The 12712-nt window shown below is 35.8% G+C and overlaps 1 protein-coding gene across 1 annotated transcript in view; it reads left to right on the top strand.

Annotated features, from left to right (window-relative positions):
* astn1 (astrotactin 1) overlaps positions 1 to 12712 on the top strand; it is a 251224-nt gene that overhangs the window by 154979 nt on the left and 83533 nt on the right. The window contains exon 15 of the mRNA XM_088927324.1: positions 11061 to 11165. Coding sequence (XP_088783450.1) covers positions 11061 to 11165 — 105 coding nt within the window. The remainder of the gene's footprint in view (positions 1 to 11060; positions 11166 to 12712) is intronic.

Below are 12712 nucleotides of genomic sequence, written 5' to 3'. Positions count from 1 at the left end.
TTTTATAGTTGATTGTAGATGACCCGATGTAGATTTACATAAACTCAATAGTATTTTGTTCTTGTCTTGATTGAAGATAAAAACATGGACATGTTTTAGTACAATCAGTGTCAGCAAATACAGTGTATCTCAACATGTGTTTTTACATTACAGTAATATGTAATAAATCCAAAATGAGCATTATCATTAACATCATACGTGCTGTATGTGAACCCAAGAGAAAAGTACAGTAAACAGTGAATTGGAAATAATCAACACAAACAGTTTTTATAATAAATGTGGTAGCAATTTTCTGTTTTGTGACACAAGTGTCTTTTAACTTCAGTTTACTTTAAACTTTAGTTTACAGAGCCAAATCATTCCTATTGAATCAGCCTTTGGCAGCAGTATGATCCGACTCCGGAGAGCCCAAATAAAACGTTTTGTGACACACCAGGATCGTTAATAGGCAGGTCTAGGCAAAACAGACTCACAAAACAGCCAAAAGGTAAAGAGAAAAAGCTCTTTTATTTGCAGTGAAAAGGAAAATACGTAAAAATCAAACCAACAAAAGCCTAAGCTCCTCTTTGAGCTTCTCATTAGACTTCTTCAGTTCCCTCTCTAGCAGTAACTGGGCAGCTAAGCTGCTTACTGCCTCCAAACAAAATCTCTTTCTCTGAAACTTTAAAACTCAGAAAGTCCCAAACTGTCGCTAGGTCAGTCAGCCGAATGCCTGCTTGCTTGCCTGCTTCTCTCTTTTTCTGCCTCCCTCTTGCGCAGGTTGCATAACAGAGGAACTGCTCTCTGTTCCCAGACAGCAGATTAAAGACCATCCCTGAAAGCCTCTGCTTCCCAGTTTTTAAACTGCTACGCCAACGATTGTCCTTCTGGGGGATGACGTGCAGAGACAAGAGCCTCCATCTTGTCTGAACCTACTGCCCTCTCACACAGGCTTGCCAACATAAAATTCCTCTTACTGTACATCCATTATATCTCAGGTTTTAGAAAACTGCTTCATTTCTCATCTTACAGGTTACTTTGTGCTACAGAATTACTATCCAAAAATACCTTTGGATAAACAGTCTTCTGTTCTGCTCCAGAAACCATTATTGTGCTTAGATGCACAGTTTGCAGACCTAAACAACTTCAAATATGATGTGTCAGTTTAGTAGTAGTTTCAATCTAAATCCTTAAGGGAAATATGTCTTTCCCCTCACTAATTCTGTATGCGTTTGAGGTCTAATGGGTAAGGATTGCAGAATTTAGGTGATTCTACTGTTACAACAAAGGTAATTGCTAAAGTAAAACTGGAATTTAGAAAAAAAATATCCTCAGTGACATCATTAGAGAGCCTGGGTTATTACAAACTTTAATCTCACAGGAGATTAAAAAGAATAATCTAAATGGAACATCTACTGCAATCCCTTTGGGTTCGATCTGAGAAGCAAAACACTGTTATCAACTGAGGCTGTGGGCTATATTGCTGTATATAGAAACTCACTCATTGTGCATTAGATCAATGAAATATGTTCATATTCTGGTGTTTTTTTACAGTTAGTTTCAATGCATTTGAGAAATGAATTCATTTTAATAAATTAATGCAGTGAAGTAATGAATATGAAAATTGTTTAATTGGAATCTTAAATGCAGTAGGTTGACATATCAACTTCAAAGTTCATCACTATAGGTACACTTTTGCATTTGTGATCAGTCCAAGAACAAGAAAATGCCTGTAAAAGAGCCAAGTGTGTCAGACCATGCAGCTTTGAGATTTGTAATAGAAACTTCAGAGGTGGAAATGAAAGACAAATGCAGAGTGGATCACAAGTCTCCCAGGTAAAGTGTGGTTTGTGAATTCACCCTGCTGCAAAACTAGACATGCAGTCGTTAAAAATATAACTGTACTACTATGGATTATGATTGCATTTTTTTTTAGTAATTCTCTTTTTAACATGAACAGTCTGTCATGGAGGCTTGTTTATACTGTAGCTACCTATTGTGTTAAATGGTTGAAGGTTCATCCCTTCCTTAATTGCTCTTCAGAAACCATGTTGCACTTCAGGCATACTTGCTTACTTAAAGCTCATACCATTTTACTGCACCTGCTCTCCCCTTAGCCTAAATTCTAGGAGTCTTCAATTAGCAGCTTCCTCTTCAGGAATTCACTTTAACTATCATATAAGTAAAATGCAGTATGTAGGTAGGTAATGGAGTGTAGGGCAGTATTCCACACTGACAGAATACGGGCCTGTCAAACAGGGACCTTCTCTTGCTGATTTAGGCTGGTTGGTGCTATGGTCAGTATATTTGTCACCGTGTCAGCACTTCCAGGACTCTTACAACTACCCTCTAAGGGCAGTGCATTCATCTACCTATTCATCTTCCAGTTAGAGATCCATTCATCATAGGCCTGAGGGTTCCATCAATTATTCCAATGGGGAGGAAAAGGAGAAAAGTCTTTGAAAGGCAAATACATCTTTATTTAATTGGAGTCAGGTAAGGCAAGCTATTGCTACAGCAAGGACTAAGAAACCTGGTACTTCCACCTGTGTTGGAATACTGGCTTACGTGTAGTGCCAGATGGAGACAAAGCTGGGAAAGATTTCTTGTTGCAATTAATGTTATTTGTATTACATTTCTGAAGCTGCTGTATTGCAGATATTTCTCAAAGCAAGTTTTGTATCACTTCATACTGTACATGCATGCTATCCGGCAGTTCTGTACAGTACTTCGTTCATTTTGAATCTTGTTACAGTGGTGGATTTTGTTTTGACCAAAGTAACAGAAATTCCTTTTCAACCTGTGTGCTTTGTCTTTTGGTGCTACACAAATATGTTCAACAGACCTTGAATATAACTGGTGATAAACAAAAATAGAAGAAATCACTTTTAAAATCCTATTTGACACATTTTAAGACGACATCCACCATTAATTGATTTCTTATGGGGAAAATTTGGACTCATACAAAATCAAGCTTAATAACCATATAATGGAACTAACCATATTTTGGAGTTTAAAATCAATATTAATAAGTTTATTTCTAGAATACATTATGAGTAAATGGATTGGTCCCAAACCAAGTGAAAGAAGAGGTGGTAGCTGCCAGACCCTGGCCCATGTTATTTCAAGATACGTTTCTGCTTTTACTGAAGGTCTTGACTATCAGTGGAGCAATAAAGTATTTCTGCAGCCCTTTGAAAATTGCTGTGTCCTCTGTTGTATACAATTCCAGGATTTTAACAAGAAACATTTCAGAATCCATGAAATAGTGTGTGTAAGCTGATTAGCATGAAATGTGAAGAAAAAGTCCCAGCACCTTCAGTATTCGCTCAAATCGGCAACGCTGCTGACTGTTGAAGATCAGAAGGCCATTAGTATCAAATGTAGTTCCTAAACTACTGACAGCAGGTCAAATGATGCAGAGTACGTTGGTACTGTATATTAGACACGCAACAGTTTGCAACTGGTTACAACCCCTTCAAAATACTGCAGTAAGACATATCACTCTCCTAATGAGCCTCTGGAAGAGTTTTTTTTTTTTAGTTCTTGTTTTTTCCCAATTTTAAGACTGCCTGCTCTTTTAAATGTCATATCAGTAATGATATGAGCCAGTGTTTTTTGTGAACCACTTTAAGATATTTTTTCCCCTTGTAAACTGGTAGATTATGTCACTGAACCTCTCTCCAGTGATATTGCTAACCTATTTGCTGTTTCTGTATGCACAGTATTTACTGTATTTCCTTTGGTAAAATACTGTATTCCAGGGTTTCAAATATGGGTCGTATATCTATCGGTAAAAGAAATTAAAGTGTACAAGGTGTTTTAAGCAACCAGGCACATTTTTGTAGAAAGGCAAAGTAATATAGCATCAGCATTTTCATTTAAAGTTAACTGAACACCTGCAGTGTCTTGCTTTATACATTTTATTACTGTATTTGCTTTATTTTCCTGATAAAGTCATATACAGTAATAAATGCATGTACTGTACTGTAGCATATTTGCAAGATTCATTTGTGGTATTGGTTCTATGAAAAACGAGTGAATTTCTTATAACACACAAAAATGGTTCCATTCTTAATTGTTTGAAGTTATACAGTATTTTCCCAATGCTTTGCCCTGGTTGCAGAAGAGAAGGACACATAAGCACGACAAATTTCTCACGGTTAGGTCTTTAACACATCTGGAAGAACATTTCCCAGTGAAATCCAAATAGGTTCATATTTTTTAGCTCTTTAATCTCTTTCAATTTTTAATTTAAACCTCCACTGAGGTCTGAACTACTAAATAACTAATAGTTGAGGTCTTGCTGTTCTGAAAAGTGCAATAGAAATGCAAGCTGTTACCAAGGCTTTGGACCTGTATGCATAACAAGTACTGTACTATAAGTCAAAACAAATTGTCTGAAGTCTACATAAATATGTACATAAAATGTGGTTGTTGCTATATCTTAGAATATTTATCTGTTTCCATTTGCATACACACCAAAGTGCCCTTTGTCATATTTAAACTAAACCCAAATATTTGTCAGTAAATGGTCCCTACCTGTGACAAAATCCGCTTTAAGATGTGTTCAGGCTGGAGCTGTGACTGTAAGCTTATATAGCCAGACTGCAAAAGGGTGGCTTGCAAAAAGTCGATATTAGAACACATTTTCATTATTTATATGTCTGCCTGTTTGTACAGTATAAATTGTGCTGGTTCACAGTGAAATTCTGTGAAGGACAAAGTGGATTTCCTGGGCACTTCCATTGAGACAAAAGGGGATTCATTATTTTTGCATCTGTGTGTATGAACAGTGGCTGTAAACAGCTGTTTAGAATTTCAAACAGAGCCTTTGGTGTCAACTTGCTAACCGAAGACAAGGTAGTCCTTGAGGGACAGAATTCTGCAGGATTTCTGTTGCAGGTCTGTGAATCCGCGATTAGCCATGGGTGTTCACTTTGTTGAAATAAATAATCAATATAGTTAATTAATTATGAGATAAACTGGAACTAAAATGAGAAGAAGCAGGACTCTTGGGAACCAGACCTGGACTTCCCTGGAGTAACTAGGACAGAAAGCCCACAATGAAGACAGGGGGCTTTCTCACTTCTGTGGGTCTCCTCTGAATGTTTAGATCCCAGGTGTCTCTTGACATCTCCCAACTTAAAATGCAGCAGGAATGAGACAGCAAAAAATCTATATTTTATTAGGTCACACTGTAATTGGTGGCATAAGGGAATGTCACACCTTTGGAGAGAATAATTTATAGTGTGTATGGAAGCCATGCGGTGCATTTTAAATCTCTGTCACATTTTTTGACAGGAGAAAAAAAATAGTTTTTGGTCTTCCGTTTTTTTTTTCCTTAGGAAGGTGATTTCTGTAACTGCAGATAGGATGGGGGCCTTTCTTTTAGCTTTCAGGGTGAGAGTCACTTAGGTGTTCTGAGGCATTTAACTATACACACACACATTTTCCTAGCGTGATTGATGCACCCCGCTACTGTAGATGAAAGATAAACACTAGGATTTAATATGCCATTGCCTTACCCTAAGGTGTTTTATACCAGAAAATATTAGAATCAAGAATATATTGTTTAAAACAGTAAGTGTTTCGGTGGCAATTTAATTCTTTTCATATATTAGCTGTTATCTATCTTAATAAATTTCAAACTTTTATAGTATTTAAAGCCCTGCTGGCATTTTTTTAACATTACAGGTCCTTCCCTGCTTCTGTTGAAAGGCGTAATTTGTTTTGTCCTAATTATTATTATTGTGTCTCTCTCTGCGTGCAGCTACAGTACATGTACCGTAGGAGCACTGTGGGTTGTCAGCTGTCATTGCCCAGCCTGATCTTTCAGATAGTTACTGTAGAAGCTAACAAAGAAATTAAATGATCAAACCACCAAAATGTTGGGTAGCCACCATAGTTGTCTCATAGTATGTAAGGATTTTATTTAAAAAATAACCTAGTGGGGCAAAATGCATCAAAATGCTTCCTATTATGTTTACTATTACAACCTGATTCTGTAGATTGCATTTTTTTAGACCATACAAGATATCCGACTTCATATCTTTTCACTGCTATTACAAACTCAAATCAGTAGCACCAGGCAACTTTTTGTTCCATTCGTGGTTACTGGCTAATCAGTCAGTATTTTTAAATCCGAACATTGTATATCTGATGTCAACATTTTCTTTAGCATTGCATCTGTGTTAAACTGTGGGAAGAATCAACTATGAGATCACCAAGACACTGCAACCACTCTTATCTTGCAATATTTTGTGTCCGTTATAAAATGCTCACAGCTAATTGTTGAGTTCCGTAAGGCAAATTATATTCTTACTGTAGGTCTCAAAATTATCTGAACTTGTTTTTTAACATGAGCAAATCTTATTCTCAATCAGTATGGCTAATTAAGATTCTACTGTTAAAAAAAACAGCTGTCCATGCATTTTCTTTTGCTTCAGCCTTTATTTTGCTTATTACAGCAATATCACATCAAGTCATTTCATCATAATGTACAATAATGCAAAGTAGATTGCTCAGTATTTCAATCTTTTCCCTACCATTCCGCAGTCCCATTCCCTTTATCTTTCTCCAAAATAAAAAAAAAACTGCTGTAAGTACAGTATATTATGTTTTTAAACCTGAGAGAAAAGTGTTCTTTATTTTTGTATTCAGTGTGAAATTGTGCAGTACGGTATGGATGGGCTGCTTTATATAAGAGTGCACTTTAAATAAATGAAAGAATATCTAGAGTGTATCTAAAATATCACTGTTGTAATAAAACAGAAGGGAAGAACAAGACCATTAAAATTCAGATTTGGAAGCGACCTTCAAAGTGGGTAATATTGGGATTTGATGTCTTCTTTGACACTGATTAATTGCATTGAAATGCAGTAGCTGGTTTTTCCTGTACTAAATGTCAATTAATTAATGAATTACATTAAACGTGATAATTAATACTGTGGGAGTCCCAGCAGGGGTCCATCCTCGTTAAGGAACATCCTAATTAGGTGTTTTATTTCATCATAGCCATAATAGGTATCTTCATTTCAGGTTGTTGGTTTTAGTTTGGAGAGGCAGTGTTCTTCAAAATACAGTAGCTTTGATTGTGAAAGATAAAGTGCACAAAAATAAGGGAACAAAAACCAAGAATCTCTGTTACAGAAGAGTAATCTATTAAGAATTGAAAAGCTGAGGATATTGATTTTGAATGTATGAGCTACTGTCTTGTTAAAGAGAGAGTCTATTCCCAGTTTACTTAATAAACTTTTTTTTTTGCTCACAGCTTTAAATGTAACTTTTGTTGACTGTTAGTAATGCACAGAACAGAATACCTACAGTATGAACATACAATGATTTATAGTGTTCCGTTTGTTATTTCCCTCTTCCCTCGTAATTAAAGTCACAACATGCTGTACGGTGACCACAAAATCACTGAGGTATCTGGTGCAGTTCCATGAGAGAATATCTGAGCAACATAGTGTACTGAGCATCCTGGATGTTGTTTAAATGTTATCAGAAGAACTTCAGAGCAGAGCCTGTGATGATTGCTCTCAAAATGATCACCCCAGACATGGTTTAAATTAGATTGTTTGTTTTTAATGCAGAACCCTGACAATGTGTTGCACATTAGAGTAAATTAATATTGCAGTTTTAGCATATAAGAGACAGAACATTTAAAGGTCCTACAGTGTGATCACTTAATATATACACATCTTACCAAGCATCATACCAACTGGACTTGGAGAAATAAGAAATACTGTGACTAGAGGCAGGGGTGATAGTAACTGGAAATTTGCTGATGTGTTGGCCATCCATGGGCTTACAAAACTGTAGTAGACAGAGCCAAGTAATTATTGACCAATAAGTCTGACTTTACATGATTACATGTAAAGCTATGGAAACAATAATCAGAACTAAACTGGAGAATACACTGTATGGAAATAAGATTCAGGGGAATTGCATGGTTATAGAAAAAGTAAGTCTTGTTTAACTTACCTGTTAGATTTAGACAGGAATAATTTGTTATAATCAGAGCATAGGGTGTGGCATATTTAGATTTTCAGAAGGCTTTTGATAGTTTTTCATTTTCAAATTCCAGGTTCTTAGTTTCAAAGAAATGTGTGTTTTTGGCTAGTGAACACTTTAATAAGTAGAAGAAGGATAGTACAGATAAGGGGTCAGTGCTCCAATTGGGATGATGTAATTAGTACCACAGGGATCTGCATTAGAACCACTGTTCTTTGTAATTTATATCAATGATCTGCATTCGTAATCAGTAAACTTGTCAGGTTTATAAATCATACCAAAGTTTGGCACTTAGCAAACACCAAGGTCTAGATATTGCCTCTGAAAATAAAGGCTTATTGAGGTCTTCATACAGTACCTAGTGATCTTGAACATGGCAGTCCTGGTCAGGCAGGTCATCACTGAAGGATGGGGAACAGCAGGAGGTCCGAGGAGGGTTATTTGTGACCTGCTGTTGCAAACCCCTTTCTTATCCCTAGTAAAATATGTTGCTTTGTGGACCTTGTAGTTGCTTAGAGATGGCTGGAGACACTTTACTGGTGTTCGCAGTGTGAAGTGGCAGCTTATTAATCATTCTGTCAGCCAATGAGAACACAAAAGTCCATTGGGGCAAGACAAGCTCATGTCTTCTGAAGATCAGAATTTGCACTCTTAGAAAAACATTATCACCACAGGAGAGTATTGTCCCATTATCTGTCTAGAGTACAGTAGTTATTTCTATAAAAACTGACTGGCAGTCAGAATTGACCTTCACCTACAAATAACTGTAAATAATTACTTAAATAATCTGCAACTTCAACTACAGAATTGTACAGTTATGCTGCTGGTACAGTATGTGTTCTTCCCTAGCCTAACGTAAAAAAACAACATAGAAAAAAAGTAAATTTGTTTTCTTGTGGTGTCAAGGGTGTGCTTTGAGTGTTACATGTTTCTATAAATTAAGATGTGTAAATGACTAGTGTAATACTTTCAAGATTTTTTCATTAGCAATTCAAAGCATGTTTATCGGAAAAAACTTTGCTTGTTATTGATATTTGCAGAATACTTTAAAATGTATGTTCTGAGAAACATTTCCCTCTTATTTTTTGGTTTTGGTTTTTTTTTTACATTGAAGAAAAAAACATAAAATTGTATTTATACATAAAAATAAAATTGTATAAATACGTAAAATGTATAATGTATACCATATACAGTAATTAGTGGTGACAGTGAGGATAATATCTTGGAAATTCATTTAGTACAGCAGTTATTAGAAGATTATTAGCAAAATAAAGTATTTTAAATGTTTAATCTGATGTAGACATACAAATATAGAAGTTGTCTAGTTTGGTTGTGTAGAATGCACTCAGTGTACAAAATAGATTTGTATTGGTTATAAATATATAAGAACTGAAATAAGATTTTTTCAAAGAGGTTATTTGTTAGGGAAATGAAGTTTTTAGGTAGGAATATGCTTGAAGATTGGATCACATTATTTTCAGTGTAAGTGTCACATACGATAGCATTTGATGCTGTGAAAAATTTTATTCATATTTAATTACTTCTTTACAGATGTTTCTATCTGTGAATTGAAACCTGTATGAAAGCACTTGTTCATTTCCCTCAGGACAATTCAAATGAAGATGAGATCTCAAGAGTTTATCTTTCCTTGTGAATAAAATTTGAAATAAATAAGCATACAGTGGTCATGAATAATGTAATAGAAAACTAGATTTTTTTATTGCATTCATTTGTCAAGTCTTTGGATACTTTTTACATTACAGTACAGAAAGGTACAGTTGTTAAGACAGATTGAGATATTTGTTGAGTTCCAATAATAACCTTGATGATATATGTTCTATCTGCATTTTGGTTTTCTTTTCCTGTTTACTCTGTAGACCTACAGGAAGATCAGTAGCATGAAAACACCAGATAAAAAGAAACTGTAGAGACTTGGAAAAATTAGCTCGATTCGGTCATATGATGTAGGTTTAACAGCATCTAAGCATATGTTCTAAATATACTGTACTTCTTGAGCTGTTTGCCTTGCTAATGCAATTAAATCCATTAAGTGTTAAGAGGTGCTGCAGTCAAAGAGCTCAATGTGTTAAGCAGCAGAGAATGTATGACAGATTATCACATTTTTATTTGTCCATGGCATGTCTGTTTATCCTTTATCTATTATTTGTTTCTCTTAGTGTATACAGTAACTGTAGTACAGTATGTAGCAATGATGCTCAAGGTTTCTGTGTCATTATGAGTGTTTTATAACTGGTGCATTCAACCGTAGCTATTTTCTGAATTTTAATGTAATAAAAAGTTATTCTTCTGTTCTCATGTGAGTACCATCTGCTGAATTTGGCTATTTCAGAACAGATCCTTTCCTCCTACATGGAGATACATGTCGGTAATCTACAGTGTTTCTAATCATAGTTCATATTTCTGACAGTTACCATAGGAGATGTGATGATGTATGGCTTTATCAGATAATACATATGGTGGGTTTGAGGGTATAAACATACCACATATCCAGAAGGACAATAGTGCAATTGCTAGTCTGCCAGGAAATTTTAGGATGATGAATGAATGCAATTTGTTGTTGGTGTGATACATGCGCCACCATATTTTATTAAAATATTCCTCTATAATGAAAAATGTTATCATTAATGATCTCTTTCAACTCACACATGTACAAACTAGTCCATCAGGACTGTATTATTCTCCAGTTTTGTATGGTGATGCCACTGCATCATGCACACTGTTTAGTGCTTTTTTTATCTACCATAGTAGATACTATGCATTTGCAGACCTTCTCCAAGATCAAGTTAAATATCCCACATTAGTGAGAATTGCACTGCTAATTATTGATGTTAATGGTACTGTTGAAGAAATATCAGTTACCAATGGACCATTCTTCATATGTTTTTGTCCTCTTGCACCATAAACATCAGTCCCATTTCTGTTATGCATCTTTTGTTAAAACATCAAAAACCCAGTTTGCAGTTTTGTTTTTCACCTTCCTATGACTTTCAGCCAGAACAGGCAAATAAACATTTAACATCTGACTGCTTATTTTTTTTCTGTAGGTATGGTCAATTACAGTGAAGTGTCAGGCTACCCCCTGGTTCAGCAGTGGAAGCTAAGATCCATTTTGTACCACGTAAAACTCAATCAGTGGGCTCTCTCGCAAGGTAAGCACTGCACATTCAAACTTGTCTTGTTTGCTCTAAAGGGATTAACACAGACCCAAGTTTGCCTTGGAAGTTAAGGAACTCCTCCCACACTTTTCCCCCTATTTCTCTTGCTTAGGTGAGCTAGCTGTAACGTTAGTTTAAACCGTCATTAACGTTCGAATTGAGCCCCATGTTTTGGAAGCAAAATGAAGTTTGGTCATGTGACCTAGCCTGGGGCCCATCGTTGGCAGACTATGTTTCCATCACTCAGCCCTGATTTGGTATAGCCACTTACTGTGGTTTAATAAGCTGTCAGCTTCATGTGGCTTAATATCTCAGTAAAACCAAACCTCCTGTATTTGACAGGCCCTGCCATGACAGTTTCGCACTGTAAGATCATCCCTTAAAGGTTTTGTGTTGTGATGGCTCTGCAACCAATTACTTATCTGGTTACTAAGGGAATATCAGCTCTCTGGGCTCTGTCACACAGTTGCAGTGTAGGCTGTTTCAGTATCTAGACCTGTCTTTTACTCATCATGGTTTTTTGTGTGTGTGTGTGTAATATTGTTTTGTTTGTTTTCCAAAGCATTGATCTCAAGAAAAATCTCAGTGTTGGTTCTATCAGTCAGCATATTGCCAGAGGATTTTTTTTTCCCTCAAAGATATGGGAATAATCAAATAAAATTAAACAAGGTAATGGATATTATGTTTGCAGGATACACTAATTGACCCTTATTGATCCTTAAAAATCTTTAGCTACATTAAAACAACCTTCTGAGGAGCATGATGGAAATGCATATGGGAACGCAGAGGTGCGGATCAAGTTGATATGTCCTTGCAACTCTTAGTTTATTCTACTTCACTTAGAGCCCCCTCTCAAAAAATATTTTTGCTCACTTTTTAAAATCTATTTTCTCTCTTCCATTAGCTTCTGTAGTGCTCTAAAACCCAGCTTGTCTATTTAACATTTCATTTTTACTGATTTAGCATCAGATCTTGTAGCTCCATCTTTCTTAATGAGTGTCTCGACTGCCTTGTTTCTGTTCCACCCGTTTTCCAGTATTGTTTCATTATGCTGTATTTTCTCTTCACACTGCATGCCTGCTGTGTAGGAGTAGGTCATGATGTGTAATTAGCTATCTCTTGCCATAAAATTATAATTGGAATGTTTAACGCAATGAAGGACATACCACATTTTCCCGAAGGGAGAACGAAAATAAAAACACAATGTGAAGTTGTAAACAAGAGAAAAGAAGTACCGCATGAAAAGATTTATTTTGTAGTTCTAAACCAATTTTACAAGTGTTTTAAATTCACAAGACACAGACCACCATCAATAATGTAATTATAATTAAGAAACCGCATTTATTGATATATTTGGTTTGAGCATTTATTGATATGAAATGGCTTGGTTTCAGAGAATACTGCCTGGCCTATGGATGAAGCAGTCAGAAACCTCTATAATAACTGGAGGGTTGCTGTGTTAGCAGTGACAATGGGAATAATAGACAGGGCAAACAGTGGAAATAATGGTCTACTAGTCCATATTTATTTCCTAGTGATTA

This window comes from Atractosteus spatula, chromosome 11 (assembly GCF_055471065.1).
Source record: "Atractosteus spatula isolate fAtrSpa1 chromosome 11, fAtrSpa1.hap1, whole genome shotgun sequence".
Lineage (NCBI taxonomy): Eukaryota > Metazoa > Chordata > Actinopteri > Semionotiformes > Lepisosteidae > Atractosteus > Atractosteus spatula.
This window is presented reverse-complemented; position numbering and strand designations above follow the sequence as displayed.